We start from the raw sequence: 26854 nt of genomic DNA on the forward strand, positions 1-26854 counted from the left end.
TTTTTTTTTTTTTTTGAGACGGAGTTTCGCTCTTGTTACCCAGGCTGAAGTGCAATGGCGTGATCTCGGCTCACCGCAACCTCCGCCTCCTTGGTTCAGGCAATTGTCCTGCCTCAGCCTCCTGAGTAGCTGGGATTACAGGCACACGCCACCATGCCCTGCTGAATTTTTGTATTTTTAGTAGAGACGGGGTTTCACCATGTTGACCAGGCTGGTCTCGAACTCCTGACCTCATGATCCGCCTGCCTCAGTCTCCCAAAGTACTGGGATTACAGGCATGAGCCACCGTGCCCAGCTGTCTTATGCTTTGAAAAGTAAAGGATATAGTGAAGAAGTTTGCCTTTTAAGTTTATCTAATTATATTTTTACTAACTGATTACTGTTCATTTTTCTTAGATGATTTAATCTTACTGGGGAGGATTCTGTACAGCTTTTTTTCTGGACATGTATTATTTAACTTCAGGGATCAAGATATTTTTCCCCCCCGTTCACAAATTAGGAGACTTCCTGTGATCAAAGTGAAGGTTCTTGTTCTTCGGAAGAAGATGAATGGAGAAGTGATAGAAAAAGTGAAAGTTACAGCGAAAGTTCAAGGTATCTGTTTTTAATTGTTACAATTTTTAAAGCATTTTAGTCATAGCATGGATGAAATCATACTTGAATTTTATTCAAGATGCAAGCATTTGCAACTGTGGAACAGTTTTTTTTTGAAAGGAGACAAAAACTAGATTAACAGCTGTTACTATAGGAGTATTTCAGGAGCTTTTTGTTGACTTTAAGCAGTTGACACAGCATTGTTGAACATGCATACTGAAAATATAAATTCAATCTTGGCTGCACTCAAAAAGACTAGTATCTAAAGTTAATGTGTGGTAAAACCACAAGTATATTCATTATTATTGCATGTGTTGCTTTTTTGTTACTTTTGAGAACCAAATTTCCTGGGGCAAAATGTCAGCCTCAGATTCTCATAATGGTGCATGTCACCTTCATCTCAACAGATGTTCAGCCCAGAAAAGTGGACTATAGTCTCTCTCGTCTACTTATCCATAACATGGCTAGAAAATTCTCCTTCCCGAATATCACGCAGATCGTCTTTCTTTTTTTTTTATTTTTATTGGTACTGCATTGGTTCAAACCATTATCACATACTCCCTGCTTCCTTTGTTGTCTTCTTTTACCTTATTATGATGAGCTAGAATGATTTTTTTTTTAAAGAAGGTAAGTGTATTGTCTTTTTTCAAACAAATTTAATTGTGGTAAAATATATGTCTAATAGAAATAGCATAACCATTTAAAATGTGCAGTTCAGTACTGTTACATGCATTGACATAGTTGTGTAGCCAATCTCCAGAACCTTGTTTATCTTGCAAAACAGAAACTCTATACCAATTAAAAAACAATTCTTTACTTTGCTCTTCCCCATATCCCTGGCAATTACTATTCTACCCTGTGTCTTCATTGTCTTTTAATTCAACTTTTCTTGAATTTTATTTATCCAAAACAGATGCTCCTATAATTTTTATAAGCAAGCTTTATTTAGTTTTTTTTTTAAATAATAAATACCTTTTTATATTTGTAATGTGTTTATGTGTGTATTTGATAGAGTTTAAAAGGTGTATAGTTGAAGTTGGGCCAAGAATGCCCAAATAGAGACCTTTATTATTATTTTTTCTGTCTGGTGAAGTTAGTAGTGGTCCAGGGACTAGTTTTCTATAACTAGTTTCCTCTTTGACTCTGCTTTTGCTAAGGTGTAGCTAGGACTAGTCGCTTTCTTAGATTTCTGTCATATCAGGGAGATTCCTCTTGGGAAGAAACTGAATACTTAAGGCTTTCAGTTTGATGTAGCTGTGCTTCCCTTGGGCTTCTCAGTGTATTCATTGATGGCTTCTGATTCCAGTTGAAATTCCTGGTCTATACCTTGGCTTCCTCCAACATGGGGGCAGTGGTGGGTCTTAGTTTTGGGGTTTTGTATGATTCTTACTGTTTTTATAAGTCTGTGTTTTGTTTCCTGAAGGGGTAATTGTTAGTTGTCTTCCATCATATTTTATCCGCAGTATACCTAAATCTTTTTTTCAGGCTTATATTCTTTCCTAATTTCTAGTGTTAGTGGAGATTTCTCTTTTTCTCTTTGTCATGATCTTCAGTCACTTCAGTAGTTGTTAGTAGTGAGAAGAGAATGCTCGAGTTAAATCTTTCTAGTGTCTTCCCTTCCCTTGATTTCTCATTTCTTTGTTCTCTCAATTTTACATGATTGACTTGCTATCAGTGCTTATATTCTGGTTTCATTTAACTTGAAGCACTCCCCTTTCCTAGTGATTCTTCATCTAGATATTCCGATTGGACAGCTGATGCAGGCATCAATTTGCAGCCTCCTTTAAGAACATCATGTCGTCGACGAATTACTCGATTTTGTAGTAGTTCAGAAGATGAAATATCTACTGAGAATGTATCTCCTCCAAAAAGAAGACGAAAGAGAAAGAAAGAAAATAAGCCTACAAAAGAGGTAAGAAAAGTGTATCTTTAAAAATAGCATGTATTGTGATGCTTCAGCTTTATTGTGTTTCAAATGTTGCTTTAACATTTATCCTGATATTGCCATGGTTGTGCCTTGTGCCCCACTCTCGGGCTGGGCTGGGCAAGCTGTTAGATCTCCATTGGGAAGCTCACTGCACTCCCAGGGTGCAGCAGGTGCCCTGTGTGTCCTGGGGATCCTGAAGGACACTGTGGACTCCCCTGTTTCCTACTGTCAACCCTCATGGATAGCAGGAGCCCTGGGACCTGTGGGAGGGAAGGGAGCATCTGTCAGCCCCTTTGGAGGGATGGGTAAGGGCAGGTATAGTGGGACTTATGGGGGAGGCCTTTGACCCTTTGCAGGACCAGGGCCCTGGTCTCCCTGTGAGAGACTTGGAGTCCACCAGTATTGTTCACTTCTAGTCTTGAGGAGATGGTACTGCCATGATTGTATGTTTCTAGCTGTATCAAAAGGCAGGATAATCTCAAGCTTATCTAGTCTAAGTGGAGGTGTGATAAGAGGGCTGGGTCGGGCAGAATGGCCCTGGTACCCTATGAGGACACTTGAGGGTTTGGGGTTGCAGAAATTCCACAAGCCTCTTGCCACCTTTGTGAACCACATGACACAGATTCAGCAAGACTGGAGACAACTGGGAATTGCAGCAGTGGTTTGGGATGTGGCCATGATTCTCTCCACATTATCTGGAGATGGGAGCTGTGGAGCTCTTCGGCTGCCCTGCAGCCGGGTGCTGGCACAAGGCTGATGGGTATAGTGGCTGCTGTGCTTGGTACTCGTGACTATCACAGATCGAAAAGTAGCATTAGAATTTTCTAAGTCAAATGTTCAAGGCAATTTACCTCCTTACATTTAACACAAAGCTTTTGTTAAGGAGCTGACTTAGGGAAAGAATTTGGGGAGTTGTTCTCCTAGAGAATTTGACCTGATACTTGGAGCTGATATTATATAAGAAGATATGATATCAGCTAAATATAAGATTCAAAGATCTTTTTCAAACACTGAGCCATCTCTGTAGCAATCACTCCATGATTCTTTTAGCTTGCTGAATTCCCTGTGGATGGAATAACAACTTTTTAGCAATGCTGGAGAGGCAGTTTACTGTGAGTAATGTTCACTATGATACTTAGAAAGATGCACATGCTTACACAAGAGAAACCACAGCAAGGACCTACAGTTGGCTATCATTTATAAGAATGCTGTCATTGAGGATGTCGATTAAGGTCTTGGAGACAAAACACATTGCAGTTTTAAAACAAAGCAGTACTTTGTCCCATCATTGTGATTTATTTATTTTTTGAGAGTCTGTAACCCAGACTGGAGTGGAGTGGTACAATCACTGCTCACTGCAGCCTCTGCCTTCTGGGTTCAAGTGATTCTCCTGCCTCAACCACCCAAGTAGCTGAGACTATAGGCTCACACAATCAACCCTGGCTAAGTTTTGTGTTTTTTTTTTTTTTTTTTTTTGAGACAGAGTCTCACTCCATCACCAGGCGCCAGGCTGGAGTGCAATGGCTCGACCTTGGCTCACTGCAACCTCTGCCTCCCGGGTTCAAGCAATTCTCCTGCCTCAGCCTCCCGAGTAGCTGGGACTAGAGGCATGTGCCACCACGCCCAGCTAATTTTTTTGTATTTTTAGTAGAGACGGGGTTTCACCATGTTGGCCAGGATGGTCTCGATCTCTTGACCTTGTGATCTGCCCGCCTCGGCCTCCCAAAGTGCTGGGATTACAGCCTTGAGCCACCACGCCCGGCAAGTTTTGTATTTTTAGTAGAGATGTAGTTTTGTCATGTTGGCCAGACTGGTCTTGAACTCCTGACCTCAGAGGATCTGCCTGCGTTAGCCTCCCAAAGTGCTTGGATTACAGGTGTAGACCCACTGTGCCTGGCTGTTGCTGTAATTTTTAGTCATATTTACTCACTCTGAAATTCCAGTAATGTTAAAAGATTAAGTGTGAGATTTTGGTTCATGTTGTTTCTATAGCCCATACTGCTCCCTCTTGATAAACAGTTTTCACTGATGATATGAAGCGTTGGTATAAAGGCATCTTTAAACTGACAAGCTTAAATTACACAAATAATTTTAAACACCGTCTGGAATATATTGTGTTTAGCCCAATTTTCTGATTTTCTGGATGTAAAAGAAGAGGTTTAACATGTTCCCTGAGCTGTTAGTGCTATTGAAATCTTTTTTTTTTTTTTTCTTGCCTCTAAGACTTTTAGATCAAGACTGTGCTATTGAAATCTTTTGCCCCATTTAGATTGTAGATACTCTTGGTTGATTGAGTGGGTGTGAGTTTTCTAGAGTCTCATGCTTTTTGGCTTAATTTCAGGTTTAAGTGTCTCAACAAAGGGATAAGTAAAAATAAAGTTTTACTTACTTTTTGAGAGTACCTAAAGTCTTGGAGTAGAATATAGGTTATCTTTATCAAATCAAAAGCTGTGGTTCTCCACTTCAGCTTTACTCTGTGTCAAATGTCGCTTTAATGTAATTGTTCCCTAAGCTTTCCATGCCTCCTTAATAATATACAGGATAACAAGTTTCATCCCTCCATTAAGAGGTTAGCTTCCCGAAAATAAGCTCCTTCTGTGTTGTCCTTGCATAAGCTTCATGAGGACCAGGAATGCTTCTGCATCTTTCATTGTTGTTTCCCCAGGATCTAGTATTAATATATGTATTAATTCCAGTTAGAGACTTTTGATTGTTTGTTTAAATGATTGTTATATTGTTTTATGATTGACTTTGATACACTTTATGAATGAAGTCACATGTAAACTTTTTTTTAAAAAAAGAAATTTTAAGGTGCTTTTCTCTCTCTCTCTCTCTCTCTCTCTCTCTGTGTGTGTGTGTGTGTGTGTGTGTGTGTTATTGCCACATTTACCATTTTCATTTTACATGTCTGTCTTCATGCTTGTCTCTTCCTTGTAATGTCATTCCTGTTTATTTGTGTATACTGTGCTGATCTCAGGTATTCATTGTTTAAAGATGTTAAGTCTTAGTATTTATCTATTGCTGTGTATAACAAATCACCCTAAAATTTAGGTGTTTACATGGCAAACATTGAATATTTCATGTATTAGTGGAACAGGAATTGGAAAGGCGATTAGTTGAGTGATTTTGGCTCATGAGGTTACAACATGTTGACTGGGGTTGCGGTCATCTGAGGACTTGATAGGGGTTGGGTGATATTCTTCTGAGCTTATCCTATGGCTATTGGCCTCAGTTCTTTGCCACACAGGCCTCTCCTTAGCTGGCTGCTTGAAGTGTCATTATGATTTTCCTCAATGAAGGATCTAACAATAGCAAGGGATAAGCCCCAGTGCCATTTATGACCTAGTCTTAGAAGTTGTACATAGTCTCATCTGCTTTATTATATTTGGCAGAAGTGAGTCATTAAGTGTAGTCCACACTTGAGAAGATTTCCACTTCTTGAAGAGGGGAGAACTATTGGGAAATTTGTGGGCATATTTTCAAATCACCAGTCTTACAACCTAAAATCAAGAGGAGACTGGCTTGTGATGATTAACCTGTGCCCAAGCTCAAGAGTGGAGTCTTGGCAGAACAGGCTATGCGTAAAAGAGGATTTAGGTTAGGTGTTAGCCCTCTACAATTGGATGCAAAATGGCATGAAGAATCTATCAGAAATTTAGGAGATGATACTAGGAAAATGTTAGGTAGATTTACAATGCTTTTAATAAGTGATATATTCCTGTGTATGTCAAGGAACTAAATGTACATGCTGTGAAGAAAGTTAACATTAGATGGACGTGGCAAAAATAGTCATTCCGAATGGTGATGTTTCTTTTATTTTTCATTCAAACAGTGCATGCTGCCCCTTTCTAATCTGAGAAATTTTATTTTCTTCCCCTTGGTAGAATTTGCGGAGGATGACTCCAGCAGAGCTTGCAAATATGGAACATTTATATGAATTTCATCCTCCAGTTTGGATTACTGACACCACACTTAGAAAATCTCCTTTTGTTCCTCAAATGGGTGATGAGGTGAGAGTAATAAAAATTTAAGAACATGAATGTGGAACATAAAACTTACATTGCTCTTAATTTTTAAATGCATATTTCCCTTTTGTAGGTTATATATTTTCGACAGGGTCATGAAGCTTATATTGAGGCTGTGAGAAGAAATAACATTTATGAACTGAACCCTAATAAGGAGCCATGGAGAAAAATGGATCTTAGGGTAGGATGATGACATTATTAAATTGTTAAACATTTTAGCACATATATAGTTATTTACAGATCTATATAAAAACCTGCTGGAAACATATTTTATTACATTCTTTCCTACTTAACATTTCTGCTATAACCAAACCTTAAGATCCTGTGGGGATGGCTTGTTTGTCAGTGGGCAAAATTTGTATGTTGCTGATTGGTATGTAAAATGTTAAATGCAACAACCCAGAGTCTCAGGAAGGCAGCTTAGCAGTATATATTATCAATCTTAAAAATGTCTATATACCCAGGAGAGATTTTCAAAGGAAGAAATACAAGTTTCCAAAAGAAGAAATAAAAGTTGGAAGAAGGATATAACCTCATGGATAATAAAATAAGGAAATAATAATTTTGCCTTATCAATACTTAGCCAATTTTATGATTTCGTTTGTTTGTTTTAGCTCAAGAAAGAAAATACCACGTTTAGCAAGTGGCAAAGATGTTGGTTAACAGTTAGTCAGATCGCTGGTGGGGTGTGTGATGTGGTCCAGGCTTTCTAGGGGCTATTTTGGCAATAGGAGTTGAAACTGAAAAATATTTGGAACTTTTAAGTCGGTGGTTTTACTCCTATGGTAATTTGGAAAACAAGCAGAAATGCTTGTAAATATATGAGTATGGTAGTTCACTCACTGTTTGTAGAAATAAAATTGGAAAAAAAAAATTCAGCTTTCCACAGTAGTGAATAAATCAAATCATGGTGCAGTCACACAATCAGTTACTATGTACTATACATCTTGTTCTTTGAAGATTGAAAATATTTGTTGAGTGAATGATGGCTACATTTTCACAGGTGTATTACTAATAGGAAAAAGGGATGTGAAATGCTATTTCTGGTTATGTTAGCAAAATTTTAAAAACATTTGCAGCCAATCAAAAGAACAATATCAAAATGTCAGTGGTGATGATCTGTGGAGTAGTATTACCATGATTTTATTTTTTATATTTTTTTCTACACATATTTGATAGCTTTTAAAACTTAGAAAATGAAAAAAAGTAGTTATTTTAACAAAGATAGCTGTTTTTAACACTTATATTCAACTTAATGACTCTGCTTCTATGAGTTAGGCTTTATATACATTTGCAGTTTTATTTATGTCTGTTTAACTTATGACTGTATATCTAAGTACAGTCAATCCTCATTATTCTTGGATTCTGATTTGTGAACTGCATACTTGCTGTAAGTTATTTTTAATCCCCAAAACAGTACTGTCAGAGCCTTCCGGTCATTTCTGGACATGCTCAGGGTGGCAAAAAGTTTGACTTGCCTGATGAGCATGTTTCTAGTTCAGGTTGAACAAGGTGTTACTCTGCCTTCTTTTTTAAACTCTTGCAGTGCAAACAAGTGTCCTTTTCATGGCCTATTCAGTGCCACGTTTTCCATTTTTGTTGGTGACTTTGCTGTTTAAAATGGCCCCTAAGCATAGTGCTGATGTGCTGTCTAGTGTCCTTAAGTACTAGAAAGCTGTGATGTGCCTTACTGAGAAAGTATGTTAGAAAAGCTTCATTCAGGTAAATGTTTGCAAATCAACAACATATTAAATAAGTTACCTTTAAACAGAGACACATTTAATAGGTTATGTATGCATTGGTTTACTACAGTGCTTTGACCAGAATCTTGCAGGAACCTATCCCTATATTTCCTCTCTAGCAATGATTTGGTATTTTATTTCAGTGTTCTAGGTGACTTTATAGAACATAACTACTGTGAATAATGAGAACTATGCCTAGCACTTTGTTTGGTACATTATAATAATAATATTTGTTCAGTGAATAAGTGGATGAATGATCTGTTGTATTCCTAGTATCAGAGAAGCAGACAATGCGGGGAAGGTTGACTATGGCAAATCCATTTGATGGATACTCCATCCAGGTCGGGACTTTCACCTGTTTACTGTCCTGTCCCTACTGCCTAGAAGAGGTCATAGCATATGGTAGATTCTTAACAAATATTACTTACTGAATATGTTAGACAGAAATTTAATATCAGTATTTTGAAGTATACTTATGAATAAGCAAAATGTTTATACATTTTCACTGCATAATATAAAACTATATAAATAAAAATGTGTATTGGCTGGGTGTGACAGGTCACACCTATAATCCCAGCACTTTGAGAGGCTGTTGTGGGAGGATCACTTGAGCCCAGGAGTTTGAGAATAGCCTGGGGAAAATAGGGAGACCCTGTCTGTACAAGTAATAAAAAATTAGCTTGGTATGGTGGCATGTTGTACCTGTAGTTCCAGCTACTTGGAAAGCTGAGGTGGGAGAATTGATTTAGCTCAGGAGTTCAGGATTGCAGTGAGCTATGATTGTACCACTGCCCTTCAGCCTAGGTAACAGAGTGAGACCCTGTTTCCAAAACAAAGCCAGGAGGAAATGTGTTAGATTCGTAGCAGTGGTTCTCTTTATATATTGCACTAATCAGAGATTTGTGTTTTCAGTCTTTTACTTTTATGGTATGATTTCTAGATGATGTTCTTGAAACTATTAAAGATGTGGAGATTAACTTTAGCAAAATTGAATGTAATTAATGGTATTAAGCTTGTATGCTGGTTTGAAGCCTAAAATATGAGTTTACTTAATGTAACAATACATGGAGAATTACAGTATTAAGGAATTGCTTTTATTTTAACCATTTGAAAAATATATCTGTTAAAGGATCAAGAATTGGTTAAAATAGTTGGAATACGATATGAAGTTGGGCCTCCTACACTCTGTTGCCTCAAACTAGCATTTATAGATCCAGCAACTGGAAAACTTATGGACAAGTCTTTCTCTATTAGGTATGTATTATTTTAAAAAATGGAGTTATGTAAATTTAAATTTGCCATTTTCCTGATATAATGATTAGTATGCCCTTCCTATGTAGGTCCAGGGTAACACTGGACAGCCTAGGATGTGGCTCAAGCTTCTAATGGCTAGGAAACCTTCCCCTAACCCTGAAGTCACAGTAGGCATGTCACAGCAATAGTTAAGTGTGGGCAGTCTGTTTTAGATGGTTTTCATGCCACTTACATGGGTGGAGAATTTTGACATACAGGCAAAATTGTTTCTGCCTTTGTTTTTGAAAAAGTTCAGAATAAATAATTTCCTATACTTGTGCTGTCTAATATGGTTACCACTAGTCACATTTGCTATTGCTCACTTGAAATGTGGATGATTTGAATTGAATGTGTTATATGAGACTTGGCAGAGTATGAGGCATAAACATTTTTTAAAGAAGAAAAAAATGAACTGAGTGTGTTGTGAATATCACACTGCGTTTTGAAGAATGGCTATGAAAAAAATATGTAAGACATCTCATTTTGTTTTGATTATATATTGAAATATTGAGGATATATTTAAAATATAACATTTACTGGTTTTTACTTTTTAAAATATAGCTGATTGAAAATTAAAAACTACATTTGTAGATCTCATTGTGTTTCTTTTGGACAGTATTGCTTTTAGACTATATAACTTGCTATGTAGAATTTAATAATTTTTAAAATTTTTGTTTAGATACCATGATATGCCAGATGTTATTGACTTTCTTGTACTGCGTCAATTTTATGATGAAGCAAGACAGAGGAATTGGCAGTCTTGTAAGTCTATCCTTACTAAGTTTTGTTTATCTTTAAAAATATCATGTTTTATTGATCTTTTTGGCTGTGGGACTCAATTATAGTGTATACAAACATGTAAATTCTGGAAGAGATCTAGTGACCTATAAGTGTATTTTGCTTACGGCTTGGTACTTACTGATTATGCAGACTTTTTTGAGGGGATGGTGGGGAAGGGGACAGAGTCTTGCTATGTAGCCCAGGCTGGAGTACAATGGCATGATCTCAGCTCACTGCAGCCTCCACCTCCTAGGCTCAAGTGATTCTCCTACCTCAGCCTGTTGAGTAGCTGAAATTACAGGCGTGCGCCACCACGTCCAGCTAATTTATGTATTTTTAGTAGAGACAGAGGTTCACCATGTTGGCCAGGCTGGTCTGACCTGACCTCATGATCCACCCACTTCTGCCTCTCAAAGTGCTGGGATTATAGGCGTGAGCCACCACGCCCTGCCCAGTTATGTAGACTTTCTCCTGTTCTTTTGTTCATGACATTTGGAAAAGATTATTTTCATTCCTTGATTATAGGCTAGAGTAGATTTATTTCCTTTCAGACTTCCCTGTACCATATTGTATATAATTATCTTTGATGTAACATTGGTATAATTTACACAATTTTACCAGGATCTAAAATGATCAGAAGGTTGAAAAGTAATTTCAGATTTCACACCGAAAATGTTCTGATATACCCACATATTTTACCTTTGGCGTTATAACAATGTAGACTTAAATGGGAAGACTTGACACTATTTTGTTAAGAAATAAAAATTTCATATATACTTATGCTTTATAACCATGTAATGTATAGGTGGACAGAAAAATTAAAATTACATCAATGTAGGTAATTTAGTGTAGGTAGTAGGTACTAAATTACTCCAATGTGATTTTTGTGATGATCGTTTAAGGAGGGTTCACTTATTCAGAGTTGTATAGGTCATTAATCTCAGGATTTGAATATAATTAGGCTGGGTAGTAATAACTATAGTACCTGTTTCACAGGTGTACATATATATGTTCAGTGTGTAATGCTATCCTGGGAGCTTATGTATTGAGTTAGAAGTAGGATGGTTCATTCTTTTATCAGTTCTTGGATTTTTGTTAAAAATATTCTTTTATCCAGGCTGTGTCATCTAGTGTACACATTCATAAATAATGTTAAGACCTCATTGATCATTCTAGTTACTGCAGTTTCTTTCTTTCCTTTTTTTGGACACAGAGTCTTTCTCTGTTGCCCAGGCTGAAGGGCAGTGGCACAATCAGAGCTCACTGTAGCCTCAACTTCCTGGGCTCAAGCGATTCTCCCACCTCAGCCTCCTGAGTAGCTGGGACCGCAGGTGTGCACCACCATATGCAGCTGATTTTTAAGTTTTTTGTGGACGTGTGGTCTTGCCGTATTGCCCAGGCTGGTTTTGATCTCCTGGGCTCAAGCGATCCTCTTGCCTCAGCCTCCCTAAAGTGTATGAATTACAGGCATGAGCCACCATATCTGGCCACTGCTGCCTTTTTCTGTGGGTACTACAAGAAGTTAAATTTTAGATATCGTTCCTAATTATCCTCATTTGACATGAAAGATCGTCAGGGTGTGTGGCTCCTCTTTATAGACTATTCTCCTGGTAACATCTACACAAGGAATCAGGATTATTTTGGGAGTAGATGCAGAGAAAATTTTTCTTGAAGAAAAACATACAGCCACAAAAATAACATGAAGCAACATTAGCAGGTTGTATAGTTGTGTCCCAAAGAACTGTAAAGTTTCCCAGCTATTATGATTTTCCAACCTCCATGAGGTGTAAGTGGCTCTCATTTTTGTTAACATGTCCATTAATTTTTTTTTAAACTGAATTATCTACAGTTAAACTCCAGAGATGGAGTCCCAGATGCCTCCTGTAATTTAGTGGTTTTTGTTTTATTTTTGTGGTTGAGAAATTATTGAGCCAGATCTATTATACTGTAATTCATTTTTGCTCCCTGTAAAATCTTAGCTTTTTGCATGGATTTGAGTAGAATGGCAAGAGGAAGTTGTTTGTTTTCATTTTTACAGTGGATTTTTATCCTACTCTTGAAAGGCTAAAGTAGGTTTATTTGAAAAATCTTAAGATTACCAGCGTGAACAGCTAGCAGAAATGTAGAAGAGACACTTTAATTATGAAAAAACTTAATTTTTAAAGGCTCCTTTTTATTTAAAGGGGATGGTTTTATATGAAGAAATATTTTCATCCAAATTGAAATTATCGTCTAGTATTAGGTGAATAGGAGGAAAAATATACAGTTAATTTTTTGTATCAAAGACTTGCTCTCTTCTAACATGTTTTTATATTAGGACTCAAAATTGAGGCAGTTGATTTTATTACAATAATTATTACAATCAGTTGTAATTCATATTTATGTTAAATAAGGGTATTAGAGGTTGGGACAAAATCATGGTGTGGTTTATCTCAAATTGTAAGTTTAAAGCTGTAATAGTCCCTAAATTTCTTTCAGGGGGTATGGTTTCAAGTGATTTTGAAGTAAAATATGTGTAAAACTCATGTTTACATAAATTTGAAAATATGCTAAAGACCGTAAAACATGTAGTTGTAGTAGTTGTGGCATCATTTTTTTCAAACTTTTGAAGAATTCACTGTAAACATACTTTAATTATTCAAGACCATTTGCCAGATACATTGTTATAAATATTCTTTCTTGGGGATAAATTGTAGCTTTAATTTTGATTCGTTTCTATAAAACTTATATAGAACTGTTGATCTATATACCAACGAATCATCAGTGCTAGATAGGTGACTTTTATTGTTGTTTTAATTGGTTTAGTTTTGTAAATGGTAGGAAGGGTATGAAGGAAGAGATGCAGTTACTACAGCAGTTCATGTTTCTATTGTAATGAATGTTAAACATAGATCTAGTGCAGTTTATTTCACTGGTTGAAGTGTTAGAGCTGTAGAATACATCTGGAAATTCATTTAATCTATCAGTTAAATTTTTCAATCCATATTTTTCTTGGTTTGTTAAGAATCCCTTCTAAGGCCTGCTTGCCTGTTTCTGTATTGTGCTTTTGGCTTTTTAAATCAGTGTTATATGATATTTTGTAGATTAAAAACTGTTAATAAATGTTAGCAAAGACATGCCTCAGACTTGATTATTTCTCTCATAGGTGACAGATTCCGCTCTATTATTGATGATGCTTGGTGGTTTGGAACAGTGTTAAGTCAAGAGCCATATCAACCACAGTATCCTGATAGTCATTTCCAGTGTTATGTTGTTAGGTTTGTATACAGATGAAAACTAATCATATACAAATAATTCAGTGTGGCAGGTTGTTGTATGAATGATTTTTTTAAAAAACATGATTTTTATCTGTCATTCAGTCATGTCAGTCTGACCTGAAATGTCTCTCAGACATGCACCTGCTCTTTGTTTCTTATTTGCTAGTATTCCCTTTGGATCGGGTTCTGTTTGCCTCCCTGGAACTATTTCTGTAGCCACCTCATACTTCCTTTACCTCATATTGTCACTGTCATAGTTCAGAAGCAGATATTATGTCATTAACCTTCTTCAAAGAAACCTTTGATGCCTTTTCATTGGCAATGGAATAAAAACCATTTACTGTGGCTGTGATGGAATTCAAGGCTTCATGCCTTGTCTTTGAGTTAGACTTTGGGTGCAGGCCACATAGGATTTCTGGTTTTGTTCTTAAACCTGTTATTTTAATAATAAATCCTTTTTAAAAAAATTTACTGTTAATATTTAAAATTGTACTGCTGCAGTGAGGTTAATTTTCACATTTTGTATCTTCTGTTTACTTTTATAATGGATACCTGTTACTCACATTTTGTTTTCATGAAAGGCTAACCAGAGATTTGTTTTTTTTTTTAAACAGGTGGGATAATACTGAAATTGAAAAACTTAGCCCTTGGGACATGGAACCAATTCCTGATAATGGTATATATATTTGTTAAAGAGTGAAACCATTTTATTTTTATAATATGTGTGTTTGCCAGTGTACACAGAACAAATGCATTTGTATTCTGTGATCAATGTATTCAAATTATTATAGCAACTGAACTTTACTGAAAAGACAACAGCATCGTGTTTATCTGTTTTGTTAATTCTTGACCTTAGATTCCAGCTTGATTTTGGCTGTACTTTAAATAGCCTGCTGTCATTTCTAATGTAACCCTGCTTTAAACTTTTAACTCCTGGCTGGGCATTGTGGCTCATACCTGTAATCCCAGCACTTTGGGAGGTGGAGGCAGGCTGATCATCTGAGATCAGGAGTTCGAGAACAGCCTGGCCAACATGATGAAACTATTAAAATACAAAAAGTTAGCTGGCCATGGTGGCATGTGCCTATAATCCCAGCTACTTGGGAGGCTGAGGCAGGATAATTGCATGAACCCAGGAGCTGGAGGTTGCAGTGAGCCAAGATCGGGGCCACAGCACTACAGCCTGGGCAACAGAGAGAGACTCTGTCTCAGAAAAACAAAAACAAAACACAGAAAACGTAGATCCTTCATGTAGCCTCTATTTTTCCCATCTCATTCTTAATCTTTTACCCTTGGCTTTCCTTCAAGGAAGAGATCGAACTTGACTTACATGTGTCTTCTGCTTTACCTCAAGGTTTCTTATTATGGATTTTCTATTCTTTTCCTGTGGAAAAAAAAGACAACTATTTAAAACCAGCCTGTCCTTCAGTGCTACTGCCCCACTGCTGTTACCTTCCAAGGGCCTGGTACCTACACTTAGCTCATTCCCTCCAACAGTTTTAATTTCCACTTACCTTGCTCTAGTCAGGTTTGAATATGTCTCTTATACTTTACATTTGACTTCATTGAGCATTTTTGCTACTGAATTATTTCCCTTTTGTGATACTGTTTTTTTTTTTTTTGAAGAGAAAGTCTCGCTCTGTCGCCCAGGCTTGAGTGCAGTGCGCAATCTCGGCTCACCGCAACCTCACTGGGTTCAAGCAATTCTCCTGCATCAGCCTCCCAAGTAGCTGGGATTACAGGTGGCTACCACCATGCCTGGCTAATTTTTGTATTTTAGTAGAGACGGGGTTTCACTGTGTAGGTCAAGCTGGTCTCAACTCAATCAACCTCAAATGATCTGTCCAACTCGGCCTCCCAAAGTGCTGAGATTACAGGTATGAGCCACCACGCCCAGCTGCAAAACTTTTTGAAAGGGTACTCTATATCTCTTGCTTCCATTTTTTTTTTTTTTTTTTTTTTTACCACCAGGCTTTCTTTATGTAAGTGTTTTTACTGATTTGTAACATCCTTTGATGTTTGTCTTTTTATTTATAATTTTCAAGAAAATCTCTGAATATCTGCATTTTGACATTTTTCTTCAATTGTACTTTCCATTATTTTTATAGCACTTTTAAAAACTTCATTTTGAGATAATTTCTGACTTAAAAATGTTACAAAAATAGTATAAGGATTTTCTGAATACCTAGATTTCCCTTCTTATACAGTTAGCACAATGCAACGATCAAAATCAGGAAATTAGGCCGGGCGCGGTGGCTCAAGCCTGTAATCCCAGCACTTTGGGAGGCCGAGGCGGGTGGATCACGAGGTCAAGAGATCGAGACCATCCTGGTCAACATGGTGAAACCCCGTCTCTACTAAAAATACAAAAAATTAGCTGGGCATGGTGGCGCGTGCCTGTAATCCCAGCTACTCAGGAGGCTGAGGCAGGAGAATTGCCTGAACCCAGGAGGCGGAGGTTGCGGTGAGCCGAGATCGCGCCATTGCACTCCAGCCTGGGTAACAAGAGAGAAACTCCGTCTTAAAAAAAAAAAAAAAAAAAAAAAAAAATCAGGAAATTATTACCAATGTGATACTATTGTCTATAGACTTTTTTCAGATTTTGTCTGTTGTTTCACTAATGTTCTTTCACATTTTGTATTTAATTATCATGTTGTTTTAGTCTCCTTTAGTCTGGGATCCCTCAGTTTTTCACTGTCATTCCTGACTTTAAGGCTTTTGAAGATTACTGGGCAGTTATTTTATAGAATTTCCATTAGTTTGGGTTTGTCTAATGTTTTTCTTGATTAAATCCAGGTTTTGCATTTTTGGCAAGAATGTCAGAAAAGTAAACGTGTCTTTCTTAGTGCATCATTTTAGGAGACACACGAGGTCAATTTGTCTTTTTATTGAGTGTTAACTTTAATACTTTGATTTAGGGGGTATGTATCAGGCTTCTCCAGTGTAAAGTACTTTTTCCTTTGTAATTGGTGTCTCATAAGGATACATTTATATGTTGCAAATAATCCTGTTTCTTATCCTGCTCCTACTCACTAATTGTAGCATCCATAATTTTTTGTTTTCATTGTCTGACATGTATTAGTTAGAATTCTACTATGAAATACATCTTCTCCTTTCCCATCTATTTATATTAGTATGTACTCAGATTTTTGCTTAACTTTTATTATTTTGTTGCTACCTTATTATAGCTTTGGCCACTGAGAACCCCTTCTAGTTGGCTCCTGTGTTCATTTGACATTTTCTTTTAACCATCTTTGAGTTTTTTCATAGTTTCTGGCACTGTGCAGTGTTCAAGGCTCACCTTGTACTTTCCCTACCTCAGCTGTGGAATCAGGCAGTTTTTCAGGGGCCATGGCCTGTTTCATTGGAGAATGGCATTTAGAAACCAAGATATTTCTTGTTATTGATGAATAATATTCCATTGTATGGATATAGCACATTTTATTTATCCATTCATCAGGTGATGGACATTTGGGTTGCTTTCATTATTTGGCGATGAGTAGTGCTCCTGTGAATATCATGTGCAAGTTTTTCTTTCTTTTGGGTAGGTATTTAGGAGTGGCATTGCTGGGCTACATGGTAACTCTATTCAACCTTTTGAGGGCTGACAAATGATTTTCAGAGCAGGTATACCATTTTACATTTACAGCAGCATTATATGTGGGTTCCAATTTTTTCACATCCTGGACACTTTTGTTTTTTTAACTTATACCTTCCTAGTGTGATAGGAAGTATTATTGTTGCGATTTGTTTTTGTCTGATGCCTAATGATACTCAGCATTTTCTCCTTTGCTTATTGGTCATTTAAAATGTCTTTGGAGAAATGTTCGGTCTCCCCTCCCTTCGTCCCCTGCCTCCCGCCTTTTTTTTTGAGACAGAGTCTTGCTCTGTTGCCCAGGTTGGAGTGCAGTGCAGTGGTACCATCTTGGCTCACTACAGCCTCCAGGTTCAACTGGTTCTCATGACTCAGCCTACTGAGTGTCTGGGACTATAGGCATGTACCACCACACCCAGCTAGTTTTTGTATTTTTGTAGTAGAGACGGCATTTTGCTATGTTGACCAGACTAGTCTTGAACTCCTGGCCTCAAGTGATTTGCCTGCATTGGCCTCCCAGAGTGGTGTGAAGTTATAGGCATGAGCCACTGCACCTGGCTGAGAAACGTTAAGATTCTTTCCTCATTTTTAATTGTGTTATCCATTAGTTCTGGATATCATAATTTTCTTCTGTTCCCTTACACAGTCTCTATATTTATGGGCTTTTCTTTTTTGTTTTAGTTTTTTTGCTTTATTGTCTTCTACTGTTTCATTAGGATAACTTTTATTGCTGTATCTTCAGTTTTTATTGCTGTGTCTACACTATGTCATAGTGTAGAATTTGTTCCATAGGCATCTTTTTAGTTTTATGTTTGGAAAATATTATTGCTTCGTTTTGTGAAATATTAACTACTCTTATAGAATAAATAATAAAACATCACATCACGTATTTATTTCATGCACATTTTCTGAATGCCCATTGTTTGGGGGGCATCAAGTTAGGTACTAAATAGATATTATGAAAAAAAAAAAAGGAATTATTTTTTTCCCTCAATGATTATATAAATTCAGAAATTTATATAATAACACATATGTTCATTTTTGCTTTTTTTTTAAAATTTTTTTATTTTTTAAGACATAGTGTTACTCTGTTACTCAGGATGGAGTGCAGTGGCACAATCTCTGCTCCTTCCTCAGCTTCCCTAGTAGCTGGGACTACAGGTGTGCACCACCACACTTGGGTAATTTTTGTATTTTTAGTAGAGACAGGATTTCGCCATGCTGTCCGGGCTGGTCTTGAACTCCTGACCTCAAGTGATCCACCTGTATCAGTCTTCTAAAGTGCTGGGATTACAGGCGTGAGCCACCATGCTTGGCATTGAATCTTTTTATATCATATATTTATATTTTCTTTTGGAATGTCTTACTTGCTTTTATCACCAGCCAGTGTATTATACTTGTCATCTTATTCTTGTTTTCATCTCTAAAACTTGGATTTGGGTGTGTGTTTCATGTCTTCCATTTATATATGTTTTCATTGAACATGTGGAATATTATTACATTCATGTCTTTGCTAATTCTAACATGTGTCAATTCTGGTTGGTTGATTAATCTCTTCATTATGGGTATTTCCTAATATATTAACTCCTTTACAATTTTAAATTTTATATCATACGTTGTGAATTTTACCTTGTTGGGTGCTGTATATTATATTCCTGTAAGTATTACACTTTGTTCTGTCACACAATTAAGTTAGTCAGAAACAGTTTTATCTGTTTAAGATAGGACAGATGAGTTTGGAGCCGTGCTCAGCCTAGAGCTGATTTTCTTCTGACTTCTGAGGCAAGACCTTTTTATGCAGTCTGTCCACTGTTCTATGAATCATGAAGCTTTTGAATCTGACTCGGGGAACAGGCATGGTTGTTGGCCCTTTTGTGCACCAGGCTTTTGTTATTACAAATCTTTCATTTGGTTCTTTTCCTGCCTTCCTGTCATTTCTTCACACATGTGGGTTGATTGGTGTTCACCAGAATATTTGAGGAGACCCCTTTGTAGCTCTCTTGTCTATTGTGCTTTGTTCTGGGAACTCTAGCTTTCTTGTTCTCCCTGGACTCTCAGTTTTGTCTCTTCACCTCAGTTAATTTGTCTAGCCCCACTTGAGTTTCTCCCCTGTATGTTATGACCTGCCTGCTCTTTCAGTGTAAGGTGCTGTAATCGTAGGGCTCACCTCATTTGGTTTCAGTCTCTCTGGGATTCTTGTTCTTTGCCAAATGGTCGATGTCTGAAAAGCCATTGTTTTCTCTATCCAGTTTGTTGTTGTTGTTTCAGCCTGGATGATATATATAGTCCCTATTACTCTTCTGGTACAGAAACAAAAAAATTCTAGTTAACTGTTGGGGACTTGCTCTGTACTAGGCACTCTTCTGAGTGCTCTACCTGTAATGAAATTCTTTCAACAACCCTGTGAGATAGAAACTTTTCACTGTCACTGCTTTGCTGGTAGGCCAAGGCAGGGTGCATGGCTTGAGGCCAGTAGTTTGAGACCAGCCCAGGCAACATAGTGAGACCTCCTTTCTCCCCATTAAAACACCGCCCCCCCGACCCCTGCCTTGTCCAAAGTCATAGTTTTTAGATGGTATTGAGGTGATTTAAACTCATATCCTGGCTTTGATAAACCAGTGTTTTTTTTAAAGCACTTTATGTTACCTGCTTATACAGCATCTTTCCTCTTCCTTTTGATAAAATAAAATATTGAAAGCATAACTGAATTAGAGTATAAAAATATACATTTTGACTTATTAGGCAGTGGGATATCTCCACCCACCCATTTCTTTTATGTTCATGCAGAAAATAAAATGGAAATCCTTTTTCTTTTTCCAAGAACATGAATTATAAGCTTATAGGAATTATCATCCATGTTTAAGAAATTTGCAACTCTCAGCTAGAAGACTATATCATATGACTTAATTCTAATAGATCAAATCAAAGTTAAGAGCATTCACAAAGAATGCACAATATAAAACTTGTGTGTATGTTTGCAGGAATCTTAACTGATGTTTCTAGAGGAAGTGCTCCCATGAACATTCTCTCTACCATTTTAGCAGCTGTTAAAATGATGCCCTTCCCAATGCCCTTGTTCCCTCATTGTGAATGTGCTCTGAGTTAACCTAATAGCCAGTACACAGTAGATGACATTTCTTATCCGTATGTTAGAACCAGTATTCAATTTCAATAAGCTATGATATATTGAGCTTCCACAGATTTTCTCCTTCTTCCTTCCTTCCTTTCTTTTTTTGTGGGGGGCGGTGGGGTGGGGGAGATGGCGTCTTACTCTGTCACCCAGGCTGGAGTGCAGTGGTGCAATCTCAGCTCACTACAACCTCCACCTCCTGGGTTCAAGTGATTCTCCTGCCTCAGTCTCTTGAGTAGCTGGGATTACAGGTGTGCACCACCACGCCTGGCTAATTTTTGTATTTTTAGTAGAGACAGGGTTTTGCCATGTTGGTCAGGCTGGTCTCAAACTCCTGACCTCAGGTGATCCACCCAACTTGGCCTCCCAAAATGCTGGGATTACACGTGTGAGCCACCATGCCTGGCTTCTCTTTATTTTTAAAAAAAATACAATTTTCCTTCATTTGAGCTCCCTTAAAATTTAAGAAAATTAGCCATTTGTTGTGTGCTAATCCATTTTGACTTGACTTTTCAAAAATTAATTTTAACTGTATATAAGATTAAAATTTTGAATATTGTCAGGTTTAATTTCTGTTTTCAGGGGGCTTTGGGGTTAAGTTTGCCTCCTTGAAGAAACAGACTGAAAACTGCAATACCAGCACCCTTATTTTTAATTTGTTAGGGTAGATAGATTGTGTTTGTACCTGAATTTTAGTAATTTGTTAATCTCAATGAGTAATTTTAAAAGAGTTGCACATTTGAACTCGATATTTTTGACTGTGGAGATAACCTAGTTTATAAGCTTTGAAAATCGAATATTCATACAGTATATATTTGTTTTTTGTGTTGTTTTTTCCCTCCTCATTTTGTTTTTTATGGTGTTCATAGTTGACCCACCTGAAGAATTGGGGGCTAGTATTTCTGTCACATCAGATGAGCTAGAAAAATTGCTCTATAAACCACAAGCTGGTGAATGGGGTCAGAAATCACGAGATGAAGAATGTGATAGAATTATCAGTGGTATAGATCAACTTTTGAATCTCGGTAAGTTTTTTTTTTTGTTTAGGATGAAAATTTTTTTTGGTTTCAATTTCTTTCATAGAGGTGTTTAAAAATAGTACCATAATTAAGGTTTTGTTTTTTTCCTACACTTTCTATTTATCTTTTTTAGCCTGTAATGTTAAATGTAGCCATATCTTATGAATGGTTTGTAGAGAAGTACCACTTAAAGGCAATAGATTTATTGATGAAAAATTTTCCTGTCTTTTCTAACAGATATAGCAGCTGCTTTTGCAGGCCCTGTTGATCTGTGTACATATCCGAAGTACTGTACTGTAGTAGCTTATCCAACTGATCTTTACACAATTCGAATGAGACTTGTTAATCGATTTTACAGGTTAGTAGAAACCTTTCAGAATGGTTTAAAAAGCTATATTTGGCCATATCAACTAGCGTAAACAAAGGAAGAGACAGTGGTGGAATTGGGGGCTAACATTTTCTGTTTCATTATCCACTTTCATTGTCAGATAGTGTTAGATGCCTATGGGTAGGTGTGGCTAGGGCCAGGCAGAAGATTGACTGCCATATTTCACCCTCGATATTCCATATCACTGAAATTTTACTTTTACCTATTTCCATAAAATTTCACTGATACTTTAGTAATAAGAATTTTTCTCTCCCCATACATGATTGAATACATAATTTGTTTTAAAATTAACATTGTTTGTTTTTCTAATCAAGTAAACAAGCTGCAGAATCTTAAGGCCTTAATAAATGTTGTGTCTTGTTTCACTGAACAATAAGACCTTCTGTTTTGATTATATTTGGTAAATAGTGGTTTTGTTTCTCTAGTGGTTTTCATTTGCCAAACTCATGACAGATGGCTTACCAGGGTGGCTGCTGCTCCCAGGGAATTCTGTCAGATGAATCCTCATTTCCAGTGCAGCAGCTGTTGGCAGTCTTTTCATCAAAAGTCCGTGCATCAGGAGTTACCTATTGCGGTTGGCCAAGGAGTTTTGCTTTGGCTGCCAGGGTTTCATTCTGCTGAATATGATATTCCTGAAATCTCCTGGATATTTTTTGTGTCATTTAAAAATTGTTTTGCGGGAGGCCAGGCTCATGGCTTATGCCTGTAATCCCAGCACATTGTGAGGCCCAGGCAGGTGGATCACCTGAAGCAAGGAGTTTGAGACCAGCCTGGCCTACATGTGGGTGAAACCCTGTCTCTACTAAAAATACAAAAATTAACCAGGGGTGGTGGCACACGCCTGTACTTCTAGATACTTGGGAGGCTGTGGCAGGAGAATCACTTGAACCTGGGAGGTGGAGGTTGCAGTGAGCTAAGATCACACCACTACACCCCAGCTTGGGTGGTGGAGTGAGACGCTGTCTAAGCAATAAATAAATATTTCTGTGGGAGCTAAATGATAATACATTGACACACAGAGGGGAACAACACACACTGGGGCCTTTTGGATGGTGAGAGAAAGGAGAGATCAAGAAAAACAACTAATGAATATTAGGCTTAATACTTCAGTGATGAAATAATCTGTACCACCAACCCCTGTGACACAAGTTTACCTGTGTAACAAACCTGTACCTGTACCCCTGAACTTAAAAGTTCAAAAAAATATATTTCTACAAGCAGTGTTCTGAACAGGTGGTCTCTCCAGTCTTTAGTTGTAAAGTCTTTAACACAGTCCAAAAAGCAGGTTTCTGTAGGCCCAGGAAATTCCTTAAACTGTTCTGACTAGATTCTTTTACTTATATAGCCATATACTTCTGGCCTTTCTGATGCATGAGTTTCCTTTCTGCTCTGGAAAGTACTAGTTCAACCTTTGCTTGAGTGTCTCTAGTAAAGTCTGATTTCTTATTTAAGCCCAGGCTCTCACATTCGACATCAGTAGGAGGCTGAGGGTTGTGGGACTGGTGAGTCCTGGAGAAAGGAGGGTCAGAGTCAGGGCTTCAACAAAGCCTCAATCTTTAGTAATCTGTTTTTCTTAGTAATTTTGTTAAGTTGTTAGATATTGTGTTGTTTTTTCTTCGTATGTTTAAATTTATATTTAACTACATTTAAAAATAATATTTACATAGTTTATACTTGATCTCTTTGGCCTTTGGAAGATTAATTTCCCAGAGGCACTGACTTTTTATCTTTGGCTTCTAGAGCACTGGTAAGTAAATTTCCTATTCTTAATGATTTTTATAGCAGTTGATGGTATTTTATTTTTTTATAATTCAGCTACTTTAAGAGATTATGAAAAGTCATCTTGAGTCCACATTATTGGTGTAATTTATCTCTGTAATCTAATAGTGGAATATGCATTTGAATCAGAAACCACTTGATCAGTTTACAGTGAGACTGAAGCTTTTGTTTGTTTTTGAGATAGGGTCTTGTGCCATCACTCAGGCTGGAGTATAGTGGTGTGATGATAGCTCGTTGTAGCCTCAATCTGCCAGGCTCAAGCAGTCCTCCCACGTCAGCCTCTTGAGTAGTGGGGACAACAGGTGCACACCAGTATGCCTAACTAATTTATTTTTATTTTTGGTAAAGATGGGGTTTTGCCGTGTTGTCCAGGCTGGTCTTGAACCCCTGGGCTCATGCTGTCCTACTGCTTTGGCCCACCAAAGTGTTGGGATTACAGGTGTGAGCCACCTTGCTGGGCCAGCTTTTAGTGTTGATGATATTTAACATGTTGTCTTTATTGAGATTCAACAATTTTAAAAGGTACCTATATGCAATGTGAAAAGGGAAGATAGTTTTGTTGGTTTTCTGTGTGCGATTAAGTAGTTTGTTAACATTTTTGTCCCCAGATTACCTTCTTCAGTTCAGTATAATTGCTTTGGTGTCCAACGTAATTACTTATGACTATGCTTAAGTTGTTGAGAGCATTAGAATGTTATTCATTATAACTTTGCACTTACGGTTTAATAAATATTTCACAGTTGTTTAATTCACATGCTGCATTTTTTTCACTTGGTTCCTATCTTCTCATTTTCTAAGCCAAAATTATTTACTTTATTTTGAAGGAGGCTGTCTGCGTTAGTTTGGGAAGTCAGATATATAGAACATAATGCCAGAACATTTAATGAACCTGAGAGTGTAATTGCAAGATCAGCTAAAAAGATAACTGACCAACTTTTAAAATTTATCAAGTAAGTAATCTCAGAGATGTTGTATAAAAGTGAGTGCATATTGTGCTGTTAACAATCATCTCATTTTGTTGGACATGGTGACTCATGCCTGTAATCCCAGCACTTTGGGAGGCCAAGGCGGATGGATCACTTGAGGTCAGGTGTTTTTGAGACCAGCCTAGCCAACATGGTAAAACCCTGTTTCTACTAAGAAAAAAATACAAAAATTAGCTGGGCCTGGTGGCGGGTACCTATAATCCCAGCTACTTGAGAGGCTGAGGCAGGAGAATCTCTTGAACCCAGGAGCCTGAGTGACAAGAGCGAAACTCTGTCTCCAAAAAAAAAAAAGAAAACAAATAATCTAGTTTTATTTTTTACTCAGAACTATACTCTTAATGTTTTACCTTAGATAACATTTCTTTACATATATAATTTCAGTAAAAGACTGAGAAATTGAATAATTTTTCAACTCTTTAAAATTTGGAAATAATTTTATACTCCAGAAAGTTGCCATATACACTTCATCTAGTCTCCCCTTAGGTTAACATTTTACATAACTACGGCATACTTATGTTAAAAAAAAAAATCTTGGTATTATGCAATTGACAAAAGTGTAGAATTTATTTAGATTTCACTAGTTTTTATACCCTTTTATATTTGAGAATCTAATCTAGAATCCCCATCAAATTTACCATTTTGTTTTCTTAGTCTCCTTCAATTTTTTCCTCTGTCTTTATCACCTCATCATTTTTATGAATGTTGATTACTTATTTTATAGAGTATACTTAATTGGAGTTTGGTATTTTCTCATGATTGAATTTTAATCTGTTTCAAATTATGTCCTATGAAAATGTTTGTATATGTATGAATCTTATATAGATTTTCTTACATCCAGAAGTCAATTTGGAATCAAAAAATGTAAATCAACTTGGAAATTGAGACCCAGGTTCTAGTCTGCTCTTTTCTAGTAAGCATTCTTAATTTAGAAACAGTGCCATCATTTTCAGCATCTAGCTGCAAACTTGGGAGTAACTGATTGCCGTCAGTTTTCTTGGGTTGATTCTGTCCTAAGTCTTGAGGACTCCTACTTAAGTTACCTCCTCCCCAGAATCACCTTCTGTTCTACTTCAGGAAAATTGTATACCCATTTTTTTCTCCTTTATGCCTAGATATCTGTATTTTAGCATTCTTTGTTCTCCTGTAAGATGCTTTAATTTTAATTCCTTTTCCCTTCTATTTTTTGTTTGTTTGTTTGTTTTACCTTAAGTCATCTATTTTCCTTGTACTTACTGTTTGAATACTGCTAGTGATGATACTTAGACAACTCATCCATGTATTCATCCAGTTGAGGCCATACATATATTATTTCTGGATTACCTGCTTAATTTTGATACATACTTAACTGAGAACAAGAAAAACCGTCAAGATTCTAAATTAGCATTTAAGATGGCTAGAGGGTTGGGTCAAAACCTGATATTCCTCTGTTTGAAAATAGGCATGTATAGGTTGGGGAACTGTTTACATTTTAATGTATAGTTTGAATCTTTGCCAAGAAATCGCTACATCTGCATATTTTTAAAGTGAAAATTTGTTGTTTTAGGAATCAACACTGTACAAACATCTCAGAAGTTTCTAACACATCTGAAAATGATGAGCAAAATGCTGAGGATTTGGTATGAAGTTTGTTGATTTTATAATGGTTTTTGTTAATTTCAAGTGGTATTTTTAAAAAGTAAAGAAAAAAATGTTGGCTTTCTAATACCAGCTCTTGCAGTAGTCCAATGAACCAATAGGGCATTTGATAAAAATATATTTTAAATTTTCTAAATGATTTGTGAGGTAATCTGTTTCAGCTAATATCAATTAAAATATAAGTGAATAACTTGAAGTTATTTTGAAGGAGGCTGTCTGTGTTAGTTTGGGAAGTCAGATATATAGAACATAATGCCAGACCATTCAGTGAACCTCCTTCTATATCTTAGCTAGTGAAAGGTATATAAAGTACCTTGGAGGTTGAGTGTAGTAGCTCACACCTGTAATTCCAGTGCTTTAGCAGGCTGAGATGAGAAGATTGAATGAGCCAGGAGTTTGAGACTCTGTCTCTACAAAAAATAAAAATGTTAGCTGGGTGTGGTAGCGCATGCCTGTACTATAGAACACAAAATTCATAAACTATAGGAATCTGCAAGTGTCTGGGGATTTGTGGATAGAGGCAAAACACAAGTTTTCTATTTAGGAAATGCATAAAGCATCTTTTTATAGTTATACTTTTGAATTTTAGAATTAGTTCATGTTCTTAGGGAATGAAAAAGGATTATTAAGAATGATTGGTTTTTTTTTCAAGCCTGGGTGCCACAAAGATCATCTGGTAGTCTTTCTTTGGAGATTTTGTTAAT

The 26854-nt window shown here is 36.8% G+C and overlaps 1 protein-coding gene and 1 pseudogene across 3 annotated transcripts in view; both read left to right on the top strand.

Moving 5' to 3' along the window:
- BRWD1 (bromodomain and WD repeat domain containing 1) overlaps positions 1-26854 on the top strand; it is a 137922-nt gene that overhangs the window by 80329 nt on the left and 30739 nt on the right. For all 3 annotated transcript variants that reach the window (XM_032276862.1, XM_032276864.1, XM_032276863.1), the window contains exons 22-33: positions 500-594; positions 2317-2506; positions 6406-6531; positions 6620-6727; positions 9418-9542; positions 10261-10343; positions 13507-13618; positions 14233-14294; positions 21213-21368; positions 21600-21720; positions 24354-24479; positions 26059-26131. In XM_032276862.1, coding sequence (XP_032132753.1) covers positions 500-594; positions 2317-2506; positions 6406-6531; positions 6620-6727; positions 9418-9542; positions 10261-10343; positions 13507-13618; positions 14233-14294; positions 21213-21368; positions 21600-21720; positions 24354-24479; positions 26059-26131 — 1377 coding nt within the window. The remainder of the gene's footprint in view (positions 1-499; positions 595-2316; positions 2507-6405; positions 6532-6619; positions 6728-9417; positions 9543-10260; positions 10344-13506; positions 13619-14232; positions 14295-21212; positions 21369-21599; positions 21721-24353; positions 24480-26058; positions 26132-26854) is intronic.
- On the top strand, positions 2513-3908 carry LOC116550813 (annotated as a pseudogene).

This window comes from Sapajus apella, unplaced genomic scaffold (assembly GCF_009761245.1).
Source record: "Sapajus apella isolate SASKATOON/1434 unplaced genomic scaffold, GSC_monkey_1.0 scaffold8, whole genome shotgun sequence".
NCBI classification, from domain to species: Eukaryota; Metazoa; Chordata; class Mammalia; order Primates; family Cebidae; genus Sapajus; species Sapajus apella.